Source organism: Kwoniella newhampshirensis, chromosome 3 (assembly GCF_039105145.1).
Source record: "Kwoniella newhampshirensis strain CBS 13917 chromosome 3, whole genome shotgun sequence".
Classification (NCBI taxonomy): domain Eukaryota; kingdom Fungi; phylum Basidiomycota; class Tremellomycetes; order Tremellales; family Cryptococcaceae; genus Kwoniella; species Kwoniella newhampshirensis.
The window spans coordinates 1,170,709-1,186,975 of NC_089957.1; the positions used below are offsets into that span (position 1 = coordinate 1,170,709).

The 16,267-nt window shown below is 51.8% G+C and overlaps 5 protein-coding genes across 5 annotated transcripts; 3 read left to right on the forward strand and 2 right to left on the reverse strand.

The window, feature by feature from the left end:
* Positions 1–1,249: 1,249 nt before the first annotated feature.
* On the forward strand, positions 1,250–1,561 carry IAR55_001785 (1,4-alpha-glucan-branching enzyme; the record flags this gene model as incomplete). Its single annotated transcript, XM_066944908.1, has 1 exon — positions 1,250–1,561. One exon carries the CDS (start codon positions 1,250–1,252, stop codon positions 1,559–1,561), a length of 312 nt encoding a protein of 103 aa, XP_066804831.1.
* A 38-nt stretch (positions 1,562–1,599) lies between these two features.
* On the forward strand, positions 1,600–2,303 carry IAR55_001786 (uncharacterized protein; the record flags this gene model as incomplete). The annotated part of the gene is made up of 3 exons (XM_066944909.1): positions 1,600–1,664; positions 1,810–2,048; positions 2,152–2,303. 3 exons carry the CDS (start codon positions 1,600–1,602, stop codon positions 2,301–2,303), a joined length of 456 nt encoding a protein of 151 aa, XP_066804832.1.
* Positions 2,304–8,014: 5,711 nt separating this feature from the next.
* IAR55_001787 (uncharacterized protein) lies at positions 8,015–11,104 on the forward strand (the record flags this gene model as incomplete). Its single annotated transcript, XM_066944910.1, has 10 exons — positions 8,015–8,095; positions 8,286–8,390; positions 8,692–9,159; positions 9,223–9,376; positions 9,484–9,534; positions 9,699–9,911; positions 9,955–10,224; positions 10,527–10,717; positions 10,771–10,809; positions 11,018–11,104. The coding sequence occupies 10 exons, from the start codon at positions 8,015–8,017 to the stop codon at positions 11,102–11,104; spliced, it is 1,659 nt and encodes a 552-aa protein (XP_066804833.1).
* A 118-nt stretch (positions 11,105–11,222) lies between these two features.
* IAR55_001788 (uncharacterized protein) lies at positions 11,223–13,201 on the reverse strand (the record flags this gene model as incomplete). The annotated part of the gene is made up of 3 exons (XM_066944911.1): positions 11,223–12,138; positions 12,301–12,825; positions 13,128–13,201. 3 exons carry the CDS (start codon positions 13,199–13,201, stop codon positions 11,223–11,225), a joined length of 1,515 nt encoding a protein of 504 aa, XP_066804834.1.
* A 568-nt stretch (positions 13,202–13,769) lies between these two features.
* IAR55_001789 (uncharacterized protein) lies at positions 13,770–16,013 on the reverse strand (the record flags this gene model as incomplete). The annotated part of the gene is made up of 4 exons (XM_066944912.1): positions 13,770–13,998; positions 14,045–14,125; positions 14,218–15,599; positions 15,645–16,013. 4 exons carry the CDS (start codon positions 16,011–16,013, stop codon positions 13,770–13,772), a joined length of 2,061 nt encoding a protein of 686 aa, XP_066804835.1.
* Between the last annotated feature and the right edge of the window lie 254 nt (positions 16,014–16,267).

Consider the following 16,267-nt stretch of genomic DNA (forward strand, 5'->3'; position numbering starts at 1 on the left):
TGAGATATCGCGAGTGGGCACCAAACGCTACCGCCGCAAGAGTCATCGGCGATTTCAGTGAGTGTGAACGTTCTCAACCCAGCTGACATTCAGATGCCTGGTCACATACCTCTCATCCGATGACGAAGAACGCTTTCGGCGTGTGGGAAACTTACATTCCTCCATCTTCCCCTGGTGTTTGTGCTATCCCTCACGACTCAATGATTAAAATCTCCATGACCCTTCCGGATGGCTCTTCCATCGATCGTATTCCTACATGGATCAACCGTGTTACCCAAGACCTCGACGTATCCCCAATCTATGATGGACGATTCTGGAACCCCCCAAAGTCTCAGCAATACCAGTTCAAGCATGGCCACTCGTCCCGCCCAGTCGAGGGTCTGAAGATCTACGAAGCACATGGTGAGGTTTATAGTGCAGCCACTCCGCTGATGGTTAGTCGGCATATCCAGTCCCAACATGAGAGTCACCACGTACAAAGAATTCGAGATGGATGTGCTCCCTCGAATCAAGAAACTAGGTTACAATTGCATTCAAATGTGAGTTTGCCTTGTCGATCCCGCTGACTTTAGGATGGCCGTTATGGAACATGCCTACTACGCTTGTGAGTCAAAAACCCCTCCTCCTCGCAAGAGATATTCGACTCACCACCCTGCAGCATTTGGATACCAGGTGACCAACTTCTTCGCCGCATCGTCCCGTTACGGTAAGTTCCCTTGCCCTTCTAAGCTGACCCTCAGGCACTCCCGAGGATCTCAAGTCCTTGGTAGACAAAGCTCACGAACTCGGCCTGACCGTCCTCCTCGACGTTGTACACTCCCACGCCTGCAAGAACATCCTCGACGGGTGAGTATACCCTGTGAGTTCTCGCTGACCTCCAGCATAAACATGTTTGATGGTACCGATCACCTCTACTTCCACGAGGGCGCACGCGGCCGTCACGAATTATGGGATTCCCGCCTATTCAACTACGGTCACCATGAAGTCCTCCGCTTCCTCCTCTCCAACCTTCGTTACTGGATGGACATTTACATGTTCGACGGCTTCCGATTCGACGGCGTCACAAGCATGATGTACACCCATCACGGCATTGGTACTGGGTTTTCGGGTGAGTGAATCCTCCTCGACGGCGCTGACTTCCAGGCGGCTATCACGAGTATTTCGGTGACTCCGTTGACCTCGAGGCGATGGTTTACCTCATGCTGGTGAGTCATCCATCTGGCGACACCACTGACCCTAGGCGAATCAAATGCTCCGCGAAACCTACCCTGACGTCGTCACCATCGCCGAGGACGTGTCTGGAATGCCGACTCTGTGTCGACCAGTCCCCGAAGGTGGCGTAGGATTCGATTACCGTCTTTCTATGGCCGTCCCGGATATGTGGATCAAACTGCTCAAAGAATCCACCGACACGGAGTGGGAGATGGGCGCGATTGTTCACACCCTCACCAATCGACGTCACATGGAGCCCAGTGTAGCTTACGCCGAGTCTCACGACCAAGCTCTTGTTGGGGATAAAACCCTTGCGTTTTGGCTTATGGACAAGGAGATGTGTAGGTAGAATGTCGAAAAGTCCCGAGCTTACTCTCAGACGAAAACATGTCCGATCTCTCTCCCCTCACGGCCGTCATCGATCGTGGTCTCGCCCTGCACAAGATGATACGGTGAGAGTGACCCTCATCCATCATCGCTGATCCCTCCCTAGATTTATCGTCCACACGCTCGGCGGTGAAGCCTATCTCAATTTCGAAGGTAACGAATTCGGACACCCCGAGTGAGTCTCACAGCCCAAATTTCGCTGACCTCCAGGTGGATGGACTTCCCTCGGGAGGGCAACTGCAATTCGTTCGCCCACGCTCGACGACAATTCAACCTCGTTGATGATCCTCTTCTCCGCTACAAATACCTCAATGAATTTGACGTGGCAATGAATTGGCTCGAAGCAAAATACAAATGGCTGAGTGCGCCTCAAGCGTACGTTTCCCTTAAACACGAAGGCGACAAAGTGATTGTGTTCGAACGAGCCGGCTTGCTCTTCATCTTCAACTGTGAGTTGACCTGTCAGAACCATACTCGCTAACTCTCAAGTCAACCCAACGCAATCTTTCACCGACTATCGAGTCGGCGTCGACGTTCCGGGCGACTATAAAGTCGTCCTCACTAGCGACGAAGCACGATTCGCCGGTCACGCGCGAATCGATATGAACGGGCGATACTTCACCACCCCAATGGAATGGAATGGTCGCAGGAACTTCCTTCAAGTTTACACTCCAGCAAGAACCGTCTTGGTATTAGGTCTGTGACGAATGTCGATCAGTAGAAAGGAAGTGAACGAATGCATTTTTGCCGTTATGACCGAAGCCTATCCATGGTGTCAACAGTCTCTTGCCGGCCGCAGCCCACCTCCATACAGCCATTCTCACTGTGAAGGGGTCACCGATCGCCAAATTGAGTTCTACTGTCATCCTTGTTCTGAAGCAGGCATATGCAATCCTACGGCTCCATATCTGCTCTGTGTTACGCTGTCCCTGGAAGGCCAAGAGGTATCATCAGAAACAGGATGGAGAGTCACGGTTGACACGCAGGCCATCAAATGACAAGAGCTTGCCGGTGATGCTTGTCGCCAGTGAGGTATCAGAACTAGATAAGGACTGGTATCCGAAGAACAAGAGACCGGGTTAAAACCGACTGTGTGACTTTTGATGGGAGAATCAAATTCAGTCCATAGTGTTGAGATAATAATTGCATGCTCAGAGAAAGAAAAGAAAAGAAGAAGAGAAAGTTAGATCTGCGGGATAGCTAAGTACGGTACCGCAGTAGCGCTGTGTAAGTGTTGGAGCTGTTACGTAAGCGACTGACCATTTAATTCGGACACTCCCCCTTGATCAGATCGCCGTTGAATACCAAGTAAGCTACAAAGTCGAGAGAAAGTGTGGGAGGGCAAGGACTTTGTAAGGAGGTCTGCTAAATTATCCGCGGAGGGGACATGTGAGAGGGAGATTGAATTATCTTGAACCTTTTCTCTTACAAAATTGGTGACGCATAGCTATGTGCTTGGATTGTTCGTGATTGACTGGATTCTTTGCAAGTGCAATTGATCCGGCATTGTCATTGAGTAAAGGAAGAGGATCTTGCCCAAGTCCAAGTTGTAGATTGTCCAAAAGGTGTCAAAGCCAGGTTGCTTGACGTGCTGCATCCACATAGCCAAGTGCTATTCGCTTGCTAGAGTCGCCATCAAAGGTGAGGCAGAGGTCTGAGGTGCCACGGATATAGCGGAGACAGTGTTTTGCTGCTTGCCAGTGTTTTTCATTCCACTTGCTGATGAATCTTGATAAAACTCCGGCGGTGTGTGAGAGATCAGGTCGAGAGACAGTAGAGGCATAGAGGATGGAACCAACTACCTGTGGAAATGGACGATGGCGTGCATCTTCATGTTCGAGGTCAGTTGCTGGTAATGCCTTGAAGTCGCTGGGCAGAGGATTCTTTGCTGGGTTACAATTTGACATATCAAATCGATCTAGTATGGCGTCCATGTAGTGTTCCTGGGAGATATAGAGCTTGTTCTGATCTCGTTTGCGGTGTATGTTGAAGCCAAGGAAGTAACCAGCTGGTCCAGAATCAGAACACTTGAATTTTGCATTGAGCACCCTTTTGAAGTCGTCCAAGGCAGATCGAGAGTTGCAAGCAATGAGTTGATCGTCCACATGTACCGAGAGCATGAGTACTTCCCCCTCACGCCGTCGGACATAGAAGCAGGGATCTGCTTGAGTAGGTTCCAACCCTTGTGATTTAAGCCAGAGATCAAGTGCTTTATTAAAGCAGCGGGGAGATTGTTTTAGACCGTACAGTGACTTGCGAAGTAGTAATACCTTGTTTGCCGGTATATCACTGCCTTCTGGCGCTTCCAGGTATATCGTTTCTTCTAGATCGCCATTGAGGAAAGCTGCTTTGATGTCGACTTGATCACATTCGAGGTTGTAGTAATTGACTAGTGTGTCATGTCGGCCATGACCACCCAGCCAATGTCTCGCGGCAAGCCTATATAACCGACGGAATTCCAGTGCGGCTGGAGATTCCGATTGTTCCCTTTTGTGGTTCAGTGGTTAATGGCCGGTTACATTGCCGTTGTGACATAGTGCCAGAAACACTTGAATTGAATCTTTATGAGCTACTGCCACAAATAGCTCATTAAAGTCGACACCCTCAATTTGAGAGAAGCCTTTGGCAACCCATCGTGCTTTGAATGCTGCTGCCTTGCCGGTTTCGCCATCGATTTTCCGTGTGTATACCCATCTTGCTTTGAGTATTCGATTTGCTGAACGTTGATCCACAAGTTCCCAGACCTTGTATTTCCCCATCTTTGCTAATTCCTCTTTCATTGCCGCTCTCCACTGCTCCCCCTCACCCGAGTTCACCGCTTCTCGGTATGACTGAGGCGCTGAGGCGGTTGATGCTGCTAGTGCTGCCATTGCCAGATTTCCCCATGTGCTTGGGTCATCTGTGAGACCAAGGGGATCATTTGAGTCGCTGGAGTCTTCTGAACGGTTTGAACCATCATCTCCATCTGGTATGTCCTGTGCCTGTACATCTAGTGCCGCTAGTTGCTTCAGCAGGGCGCGCTGAGGACTGACCGGTAGGGGGTTTGCAATTGGAATTGGTGTTGATTAAATATAGTATCTCGCGTAATGACTATCTTCTTGCGTTCCGAGTCGTAGACTCGATAGTCTGCCGTGCTGCTGTCGTGTGCATAGCCCATAAACCTGCCTTCCCTATATCTGACTTCCAATTTGTTGGGATTCATATGATCTCTGAAGAATACTTTCATTCCAAATGCGTGTAGCCGGTCCATTTTTAGTTTCTTGCCATACCACAGCTCAAAGAGAACGAGTTTGCGTGTACCAACAGGTGCACAGTTGCAAGAGAATGCCATGTACATTGCTGCTTCCGCCCAGAAGTTTGCTGGCAGCCCAGTTTGTTGTAGTACTGTCCGTATACCGTTGAGAATAGTAAGATGAACACGCTCAACCCGACCGTTTTGAGCATGTGAGCCAGGTGGGACCGTAAAGTGTTCGATGCCTCGTTCTTGCATGAATCTTCTTGCTTGTCCAGAGATGAATTTGCCGCCATTGTCTGATCTGATCACTTTGACTTTATACTTGATTTGATTTCTGCTAAAGTAATAAAGCTTTTCAGTGCTTGTAGGGCGTCCGATTTGCGTTTTAACAGTGTAAGATGGATGCGCCGTGTGTAATCATCATAGATGGTGAGAAAATAGCGAGCACCACCTCTAGAAGTTACTGCGGCCGGTCCCCAGATGTCGATATGCAGTAACTCCAGCGGTTTAGAGACACGTCGATCATCAGGGGGCGATGGTAGCCGACCGGTCTTGCTGTCATGACGGCCATTCCGCCACGACCACGAATAAGCCATTATTACGGAAACCCTCTTGATATCTTCGACTTCTTCGATATCTTCGAGCAACTCGATATACTCGCCGAAGACCGAGCTAAAGGGCGCTGCAGGTGAGCGATAGAAACAGGAGGAAGTTGATTGATGTTCTACGCATCCTGGCGGATGGATCAGTGGAGATATATATATACATGGTCTTAGTTCTCGTTGTTCTAGTCTTTCTCTAGCGATTTCTCGATTGAAAGTCATACCTAGTACCTTGCTCATCGTTCAACGATATCACTGTGGTACCTCAGTCTAGAACTGCTACAAGCCCTTCTAGATATCTGTGCTAAGTTCCTCGCTATACTTGCTATCCTCGTTATCCTCGTTATCCTCGTTATCCTCGTTATCCTCGTTATCCTCGTTATCCTCGTTATCCTCGTTATCCTCGTTATCCTCGTTATTGTCGTTTCCTCATATCGTACTGTCTCGTTGTGTGATAGGGCTCATTGACTGAGGCCACATTGACCATCGTGACACTTGCCCATAATGCAGGATTGACAGGCGAAATTACTGACATCACTTGGTCGAGCCGTTGTTGTCCTTCAGAGTGCCAGAGATGCGAGAGAAAATCCATTCCAAGGGAGCGGGCGTTTTTCCAACCGCCACAAGGTTACAAGACAACTCTGGAAAAATAAGGACGTTGTCAAGGGTGATGCCGTGGAGATCTAGCGTCCCCCTGCCCGTAACCGCAAGCCTGGAGCCGTTTCCAATTTTGACACCTTTAACATTACTGGTAGTAATGTTATATAGCATCCTGCTAGCAAGGGTGCCGACCATGTGGTGGGATGCGCCGGAATCGATAATGAATATGTTACTAGCAGTGTTGACATTACTAGTGGCATTGAAGGCATGCGCATCTTCTTCGTTATCGCTAAAGAGAGAGAGACCGGACAAGGAGAGTGACTTTGCAATGTTGGCAGTAGCATCATCCTCTTGAACCATATTTGCGCTTGGATTGCCGGATTTGTTGCGTTGAGAGTTGCTCTGAGAGCAATCGACCGTGTTGTGTGTTGCTACGCGGTGGATGCTGCACTATTTCTCGCTCCATTCCCTCTTTTACCGTTCTGGTTGCTATTATTATTACCAGATTTTCGGAACATTGTAGCTTTGTTGGCTGCTGCAGTATCGTCTGAAGCGCGTCGTGTCCATTCTGCCTGTACCGCGGCTTGTACAGCGGCAGAAGTGAGTGGGTCTCGGAGCCAAAGTGTTTGTTTGAGGGTGCTGAATGACTCAGGAAGCGCGATAGTCATTGCATAGGCCAGCATCCGATCCGACAGGTTCTCCTGACCGCTGCTGTTGATTTGAGCATGTGCAGAGCGGATTTCCGCCATCCTCTTGCTAGGATCTTCTCCCTCGCTTGCTGGCACTGTCCACATTTGCTGGAGGAGGTGCGCCTGTCAAGCTCCCACAGCGGCAGAGTAGGATGCTTTGAGTTCGTTCCAGAGCAACTGAGGGTCTCTGGTAGTGACCGAGCGTACTGCAGAGGAGAGAGAGGCTTGAATGACCGGAGATAGTGATTGAATGATGATGGCGAACGCTTTACTGGCTGGCCTTACTGGTATACTATCGTGACAATATGGTACTGGCAGTGCTGACATTACTGGTAGCATTGAAGGCATGCACATTCTCTTTGTTATTGTTATTGTCAAAGAGAGATAGACCGGACAGAGAAAGAGATTTTGCACTGTTAGCAGTAGCATCATCCTCTTGGGCCATATTTGTACATGGATTGCCCCAGTTATTGCATTGACATTTGCTCCGAGAGCAGTCAATCGTGTTGTGCCTTGCTACGCGGTAGATGCTGCACCATTTCTCGCACTATTGCTCTTTTTGCTGTTATAGTTGCTGTCATCATTACCAGATTTCTGGAGTATTGTAGCTTTGTTGGCTACTGCAGTATCGTCGGATGCGTACCATGTGCATTCTGTCTGTACCGTAGATTGTACAGCGGTAGAAGTGAGTGGACCTTGAAGCCAGAGTGTGTGCTGAATCACTCAGAAGTACCATAGTCATTGCATAGGCCGACATTCGATCCGATAGGCTCTTCTGACCGCTGCCGTTGATCTGGGCATGTGCAGAGCAAATTTCTGTCATCGTCTTGCAAGGATCGTTGAGATAATAATTGCACGCTCAGAGAAAAGGAAAGAAGCAGAAGAGAAAGTAAATATGCGGATAGCTAAGTACGGTACCGCATCACCGCCGTTGTGACACACTCGGAGCATATGAAACAATACAACATCCTTATCAGTCTACGTTTGGTAGTTTCGGACAGTTTGACCCCGGATTGTACAGTCCGTAGGCTGGGTGGGTGGGTTTGCACCGAGAGTTGTGTCTGTCTGGTCGGGTATGTCAGGAACGAGCTCGGTGCGAGGATTGGTACGAATCAAAGGTAGCCGGGGATTGCTTCCGTTTGTTATTGTCATGTGGGGCTCCGTCCAATCACTGTCCCATCCACAAATGTTTCACAGCGCACCGAGTCCATCAATCCGTCCACTCATCTGGCAGGCATCATTTCAGCCAGTGTCACCTCTCCTGTCGCATTGCTGTCGCCATCGTGACGATGCCTGGTTCATCAAAGCGTCCCAGAGACACAAATCGAGATCGGGAACACAGTCCGCCTACACAAGCCGAAGAAGATGAGGTGAGTCGACATCACCGAACTCAACTGACCTCAGCATTATGTCACTCTTCGCACCGATGTGGTTGGCGTGCAGTACTATCGCGGTCTGGTAGGACGAGGGGAGTATGTCATGCTGCATCGTGACCCGGACAATCAGTACGATCCGAACGCAGTCAAGGTGAGCTCCTTGCGGATTCCTCGCTGACTTCAGGTACTCAACGCTGGGGGCCAACAAGTCGGTCACATACCTCGAGCTGTCGCAGCCAACTTGGCCGAATTACTGGACGGCCATCTGATCAAAGTCGAGGGGCGGATGGTGGGTCATAATACAGACCGCGCGAAGCACTACAAACTTGCTATGTGAGTTCATCTGCCGAAACTTGCTCACCACAGTGATATGTCAATCTACGCTCGCCCATCCCTCCGCTCTGTCCTCGAGCCAGAATTGGCCTGGGCTACTCCTGGTCAACGTGGCTTCCAACCCCCTCCAGCGATCTCAATACACACCACTCAGTCATCGATGTCGGCGCTCCTTGATGCCCTCACCAAAGTCAAAAGTGATTCCACCCAGAATGTGATGGTGAGTCTCCGGCTTAGTTTCGCACTGACATTGTCAGGATGCACTCACCGCAGATGAAGACGCCAGCAAGCTCCCTCTCCACCCTTCTCCCCCTGGCCTCGAGAACGGCCAGCTCCTTGTCGACATCCTCCCTCACCAATCACAAGCGCTGAAATGGATGATCGATCGGGAAAATCCAGCCCTCCCTCGGACGGAGTCCGACCTTCCCGTGCAATTTTGGATCAGAAAGCCCGACTACTACCTGAATGTGGTAACAAATACGCCTCAGACCCAAGCTCCTACCCTTGGTCGAGGCGGCATCATTGCCGACGACATGGGTCTTGGGAAAACCCTGACCACGCTGTCACTTATCCTGGCGACAAAGTCAAGTACCGACTCTGGCTTCTCCGCAACCACGCTCATCGTCTGCCCTCTGTCCGTCCTCAGCAACTGGGAGAAACAACTCGCAGACCATGTCGCGCCGTCGCAACTCTCTTTTCACACCTATCACGGGGCGTCTAGAGGGGTGACATCTAAGACCCTTGAACAGTATGATGTGAGTGCGATCTGGCAACCACGCTGACCTCAGATCATCCTCACCACTTACCAAACCATCCAAGGGGAAGGCTCCGAGGATACCGGTGTGAAGAAAGTCAAGACCACTCGGGGTCCATTGTTCAAAGTCAAGTGGAAGCGTCTGGTGGCGGACGAAGGGCATCAGCTGAAAAATCCAAAAGCGAAGAGTGGGTTGATGGACGTGGTTTGGACGACACGCGCTGACCTTGGTGACGCCGCGTTCTACCATTCCAACTTACCTTCCTTCCGATGTATCCTCTTCGTATCTTGATAGTGACCCGCGCATTCACCGAACTGACAGCTTCTCGACGATGGATATGTACAGGTGAGTTCAGTGCCCGACCCCGCTGACCCCAGGTACACCCATCGTCAACTCACTACGGGATCTCGGATCCCTCCTCACCTGCCTCCATATGTGCTATCCCCTTGATCAGGCCGACTACTTCCAAACGCTGTTGCTCCGTCCCTTATCCAGAGGCGACCCTGCAGTAGGCAAATTGCTTCAAGCGCTAGTGGGCCAGGTACTCCTTCGCCGGACGAAAGACTCGAAAGATGCCAATGGGAATGATCTCGTATCCCTCCCGCCAATTGAGTTTTTCCGCTGCGCTGTGCAGCTCGACGACGAGACGCGGAAGCTCTATGATGAGGTTCAAGAGAGTACCAAGCGTCGATTTCAGGAAGCGATGCAAACCGGCGAAGTAGGTGAACCGTTCGATTTTCTTCGCTGATGTGTTACAGGGTTCAGGAAACGTTCTCAGCATGTTGACACGAAGTGAGTTGAACTTCAGGAACCCGCTGACCTCAGTGCGACAACTCTGCCTCTCCTCTGAGCTTGTGCCAAAGTCCTTCCTCGACGAGCTACGCAATCCCCCGACCATCACGTTAGCTCCTGAAGACCATCCCACCCTCGTCGCCAAGCTGCGCCAATACGTCGCCGATGACACTGAATGCGGCGTGTGTTACGATGAGGTAGAATTTGCCAAGCAACCGTGCATAACCGAATGTGGCCACCCTTGTGAGTCTTCTGACCTTATTCTGCTCACGCCAGACTGCCTCCCCTGCATTTCCCGAGTGATTACCACCCAACCCTTCTGCCCGATGGACCGCTACCCGATTTCCCTCTCATCTATCCTCGAGCTTCCCCCGGAAGTAGAAGACTACTCTGATCCGTCGACTAATATCAAGCCAATCAAATCGGCGAAAATCGACGAGCTTATTCGCTACCTCGGCGTCTTCCCCCACGAAGAAAAATCCCTAATATTCAGCCAATTTACCAGCTTCTTGGACCACGTCGCTGCTAGACTCCGCCTTGAGCAGGTGCCCTTTGTCCGGTTCGATGGAAGGATGAACGCAAAGCAGGTGAGTCGCTCGAGGGAAGCTTGTGCTCACCTCAGCGCCAACATGTCATCACCGCCTTCCAAACCGCACGTGCCCCCAAGGTCATGCTCATCTCGCTCAAATCCGGTGCGGTCGGTCTCAACCTCACCGCGGCGTCAAACGTCTTTCTGGTGAGTTGAGAGGCTGTGATGAAGCTAAATTACAGTGTGACCCGTGGTGGCAGAGCGCGATTGAGGCGCAAGCGATCGACAGAGTTCATCGAGTGAGTTTATCCACTGGACTACGTTCATAGTCAGATGGGACAAACCCGCCCGGTGCGCGTGTTCCAACTCATCGCAGAAGCCACCATCGAGTCCGCGGTACTTGACATCCGTGAGTTCGACATGCCAAGCCGGCGCTGACGTGCAGAGAAAAGGAAAGACGCCTTGGTCGCGAAGGTGAGTGTGCTTATCCTTCTAGGCTGACCGCAGGCATTCGAAAAAACGTCGAAGGAGACAACTCGAGCTAAAAAGGAAGCGAGATTCGAAGAATTAAAGGAGCTCCTGGGTCTCAAGTAATAATGTTGATGAGGAAAGCGATCAAGGAATTAGGTTACGCCGAAAGTCGGTGCACGGGCCTGACAGTTAGCGATGCATGTATGAAGTACGAAGAATGAGTTCTCAGTTGTAACACGACCTAACCAACCCAGAATCTTGCCAGCGCCCCTGCGAGATCTTTGACACTTCTCTCGCTCTTGAGTTTACCCCTCTTCTTCTCCCCACCGCCCGACTCCGGTTTCGTAGATTCCGTGCCCGCCGACCCACTCCCCTCCTTGCTCAAACTCGTCCCTGATAATCCAGAAGGCCTCAATGACGCCTTTTCACGCCTTCCTTCCTCGAAGGAGATGCTCCTGGAGCTGCTTGAGCTCATCATCCCTCTCCTGCCTCGTGCGTCCGGGCCCATACTTTCGTTTCTCTCCCTTCGAGCATACTCTGCGTCATCCCAGAATACAGTTTGGGAGCGTGCGATTGACTTTCGTTCCGGCTTAAGGTTAGGCGCGACACGTGGGGTTCGGAGGTCAAGTTGGTCACCCATAGATGCAGGCCGTGGCCGTATTCCGCTGGGTGCCGACGAAAGTCGGTGTTCAGAGAAATGCCCACTCCCGCCGGAATCGCGGCGAGTGTGTCCGATCGGCGGAGGCGGGGGCAGCTGGTACATATGTGAATATCCGTACGCGTCCGGCTGCGCAAACAACAATCCTGGCAGTCTCGTCTCGCCCATCATGAGCTTTTGGAAGGCTAGAAGAGTGTAGTACGCTTCGTTTCCGGCGTTGTTGAGCGGCGCGAAGGGGGGAACGGGGATCTGTAGTGTTTGAAGTAACGAGGACAGCGAGGCCAATGGTAGGCGTCGATCTGGTGTCCCGGGAAGCCCTTTGGCTTGAGCGCGACGAAGCAGGTTAAACTCCAGGGCCAGCACGTCCAAGTGAAGAACGTTTTGAGGCAGTGTAGTTGTCGACGGAAGGGGTAAAGGATTCGGTTCGCCAACAGTAAGCAGCACAAGTGTGTTCGCATTCCCGTCGTTTTCTTGCGAAGCAATCGCTCCAAGTGTCGCACTGGCGCATCAGCTTCGTCGCGTCCTTTTCACTCACTCCAGAATTGTTTCGAGACTCTTCTCCGACACATAGTTACTCTTTCCAAATGCGTACGATCGAGGGAAATTGGGCGGGTTATTATTTGCACGCTGCCTATCAGCCTTCACCTCGTCAAGAACTCACCTTATCCACCCACTCTTCTGCGATATAGTGCGACTTTCGGTAATTCTCCTCTGGTACTGGCGGCCATACATTCTGCCATCAGCTCGAGCTTCAGCCTTGACACTCACCACTGCTCGCAGGCTCGCACACCTCAACACTGCTACGCCTACCTCCAGCACCAATCCCTTTATTTCTTTGAGACCCTGCGTTCGACCCACACCCGGGACAAACCCACCCGGTGGGCCGCCCTTTTCCCACCATATACTTTTGACACTCGCAAAGGTGTATCCCACCCCGTTGTCTCTCATCCCGATGTCCTTCGCCCCACTGCCTCCCGCATAGAACAGCTGCTCGGCTACGCTGATCTCTCCCGCTCGCACCCGAGATCGCAAGTGCGATAGCTCTGCGGCTGGCAGCGTATGTGATAGCTTCCGATATGAGGCGAGATCGTACAGTTTGACCAATCGTCTCAGTGCAAGGTTACGCGTCGGAACTGGGTCGAGTGGGAGAGTGGTTGGCGGATCCTTTGGCAGCGATTCGCCGAACCTACCCATCAGCCCGAATCACGATTGCTCAACCCACCGAGTCCTGATCATCTTTGCGAACAGTCCGATGTGCTCCCTCCTGACAGCGATATGAGGCCTTCCTGTGATATGATCCACAACAACTTTCCTGGTAAGCCACGGGCATCACCTTTTACTCACTCACCCATCACCTCCCAGCCGAAGCCCAGAAAGTCGTTGAAATTGGTAAAGTATCCTCCCCATGATTTGTCCCACCAATCGGTGTTGGAAGACTCAAAGAGACCTCTGACCGTCAGCTCTTTCGCTCCACGACACGACACTCACAGATACGCCGCATAGATGGAATGGAGGTCGACGTCAAATTCGATGGCGTTGCCGTATTTCGTTGCATCTGCCATGATGAAGGCAGCGATATGAAGCAGAGAGCTCCCTCAGAGGAGAAAGGAAGGAGTCATGATGATCGTTCCCGATGAGATACAAAGGGACTGAATCATCAACAATGTTCTGAGATGACGTGGCTTGGGTGGCGGGAGGAGGGGGGAGGGGGGGAGGGAGAGGAGAAGGGGATGGGAAGGGAAGGGAAGGGGAAGGGGAAGGGAAGGGAAGAGAGAAGAGAAGGGAAGAGAAAAGGCTGACGTTGTGAGATTGTATGTATGCGGTGTGTCATGCAAAGAAGCTATGCAAGAAGAACACAAAACCAGGCACACAAGTAGCGTTTCAAAAGTGTCTTTCTCTCCGCAGCGTACAGCCGTCCCCGTTCGTCACAAGAGAGGATCTGAAACACATACAACGACACGGACGATGCACCTTTATCACCTTTTCATCCCTCTCTCTCTCTCTCTCTCTCTCTCCTCGATCAACATGAGTTGCGATGCATCACTGAGTCCTCTATGTCACAACATGTACATCTATACAGAACCGACTGGATCGGACTGGCCAAATATCCATCAGCCAAACGCGCCAACGCTACTTGTCTGCCTTCCTGGCCTCCAACTCCCATCTGTTCAGCTCCTCCCTGATGGCATCTGTCCTTTTCTCTGGCGACGGATGTGTCGCCTTTGTCCACAGCTTGAAGAAGGTGCCTGTCAACCCAGTCTCCTCCTTCTCCACCGGCTGGATCTCGCGCAGATCCGCTACTGAGCTCGAAAAGTGATCGACTGCCGCCCTGGGATTGAAACCGGCCACAGCGAGTAGTCTGAACACCCGTCAGCGCTGATCTCTACGTCACGCTACAAACCCACCTCAATCCCGCCAGGTCAGCCTCATACTCGTGCTTCCATTGGAAGCCGATTTCCCCGAATCGCCCGATCAACTCTTCTGTACTGGTCTTCCCCATGTTGGCCAGCGCGTCATTCACCGTCGGTCCCAGAAACACCCTGCGCGTCAGTGCGTTCCCACAGATGCTTGAACTCACGTGAAGGGCCATATGAACGCTCTGACCAAGTCCATGGTCAATCCAAGCACACTAGGCCAAAGTACTTGCTGCTGCGACAACGTTTCGAGGTGATGACTGAGCAGGAGATGCCCCATTTCGTGCGCAAGCACACATGCAAGATGCAGCGTTTGCTCTTCTGTAGGTTGAGCTCGCGGCCGGCTGGGCGACGGTGAGGTCGAAAAAAGGCTTGAAAAAACGCCTCGAGGCGCGGGTTGTTGTATCAATTCCTCGGTGAAGCCCGTACGCAGAATACTATCCAGCAATCCCGAATACACGACGATGCCACCCGCCTTGTGTCCTCCAAATCCGTATGAAAAGGCATTCTTTTCGTCCTTCTCCATTAGCATGAGGTTGTACGGAGGGCCTATCTCGAGATGTTCTCGACCAGTCGAAGCGTCTCCACCAGGAAGCACTCCATGCAGGAGCGACGAAGCACGCGGACGGGGCTTGAGAGGATGGTAAGGCATGGGTGGCACAGGATACAGGGAGTCACTGTTCGCCGGTTGTCGTCCCGCAGCTCTAGATTGACAGTCCGCAACAACGGCTCGTTCCAGTCGCGTCAAGACTCCCTGAACCCAGGTCCATCGCCAATCATCCGGGGGCACAATTGCCGGAGCCGGTCGCTCCGCCGTTGTGAGAAGATTGACCACGCTTCGAAACCAATTAACTCCGGCCAAGCTTGTCGAGATCGTGTCCTCCTCTTCGGGAGTCAGGAGGATCAAGCGCCATCTACCGGTCAGGGGGACCCGCTCGAGGCCTGCGAGGTAAACTCCGGCGAGTAGATAGACCGGAAGCATGAATATCAACCCTACTATCCACCGTCCAGTCTTGAAGCAGTCTTTGAATCTTCTCAATCCGATCCAATATCGTCTGTATGCATCGACTTGTTGACGACGTGTTGGATCGAGACGATCATAGTATGGTACCGAGAGGGGCGGAAGGTCCGGTACGCAAAAGTACATGCGACGAGCGAAATGTGCTGCACGTCTTCGATTCCCGCTATGATGTGTGAGGATAGCCTGTGGCGTTATTTGATCTCGGACTAAATTCTCGCGAGACCATCTGCTGGGCGGCATGGGGACCGAATACGCGATCCTGCCGTCCTCCAGCGTCACCCAACCGTTGTCGTCCGGCTCCCGGTCCAGCAATTTGTCGGATTCTTCTTTGGTCAGCACTATCGGCTTTTCGTCCTCGCACCACATCCTCCAAAAGTCTTCCACTTCAGGGGACACAGAAGGTTTCGCCACCTCTGTGATCCATTTCCCCATTCGAGCCATCTTGAATGCGGCCAGGGTACCGACGGGAAAGAACGATATCAAGATACGAGAGAACGCAGTGGCTAGGGTCAGGATGGATGTACCCTATGTTCCGATCAGCATGCATCTTACATCGGATGAATCACTTACTTTCAATATCACAAGGCCCGCAGGAATCAGCGGGATAGCATCTCGTCGAGCAGTGGCATGAAAAGACCTGTAAAAAACAGCGTTGAGAGCGGGACGTCGGCGAGAAGGACGACCGTATGACGTGTGTTTCGTCAGGCCCGGTTGGCATGCGACGTCCCAATCGTACGCCCGCCCTTTGCCCTTGACATCGAAGGGTGAGAATTGCGGATGGGTTCGTCGATAGGACGTAGAAGCTATGGGTGGAGAAGTGACGGTCGACATTGCTGCCGGAATGACCGTACTGGCGGCATGATGATGATGATTGATGACGGGGACGGACACGGAAGGACGCAAGAGGGCACGTCGTCTGATCTGTCTTGCTGTGAGCATGGTGATACAATGTCGGATGTCATTGGAGAGTGAGTTCTGAATCGAAGAAAGGCCAGGATGGATGGATGTGATGTGGGAGGAGGAGGAGGAGGAGGAGGAGGGAGCGAGACACGGAAGCGCCGGCATTGCAGCATATGGGTCAGGAGGGTCACGTGACTGATCTGTTTTCTTACGTCATCTCAACAGGAGATCAAAACAAATCCAATCACTTGCAGTCTTACTCTTGCTCATTGACCAAAGACATTGATTGAATG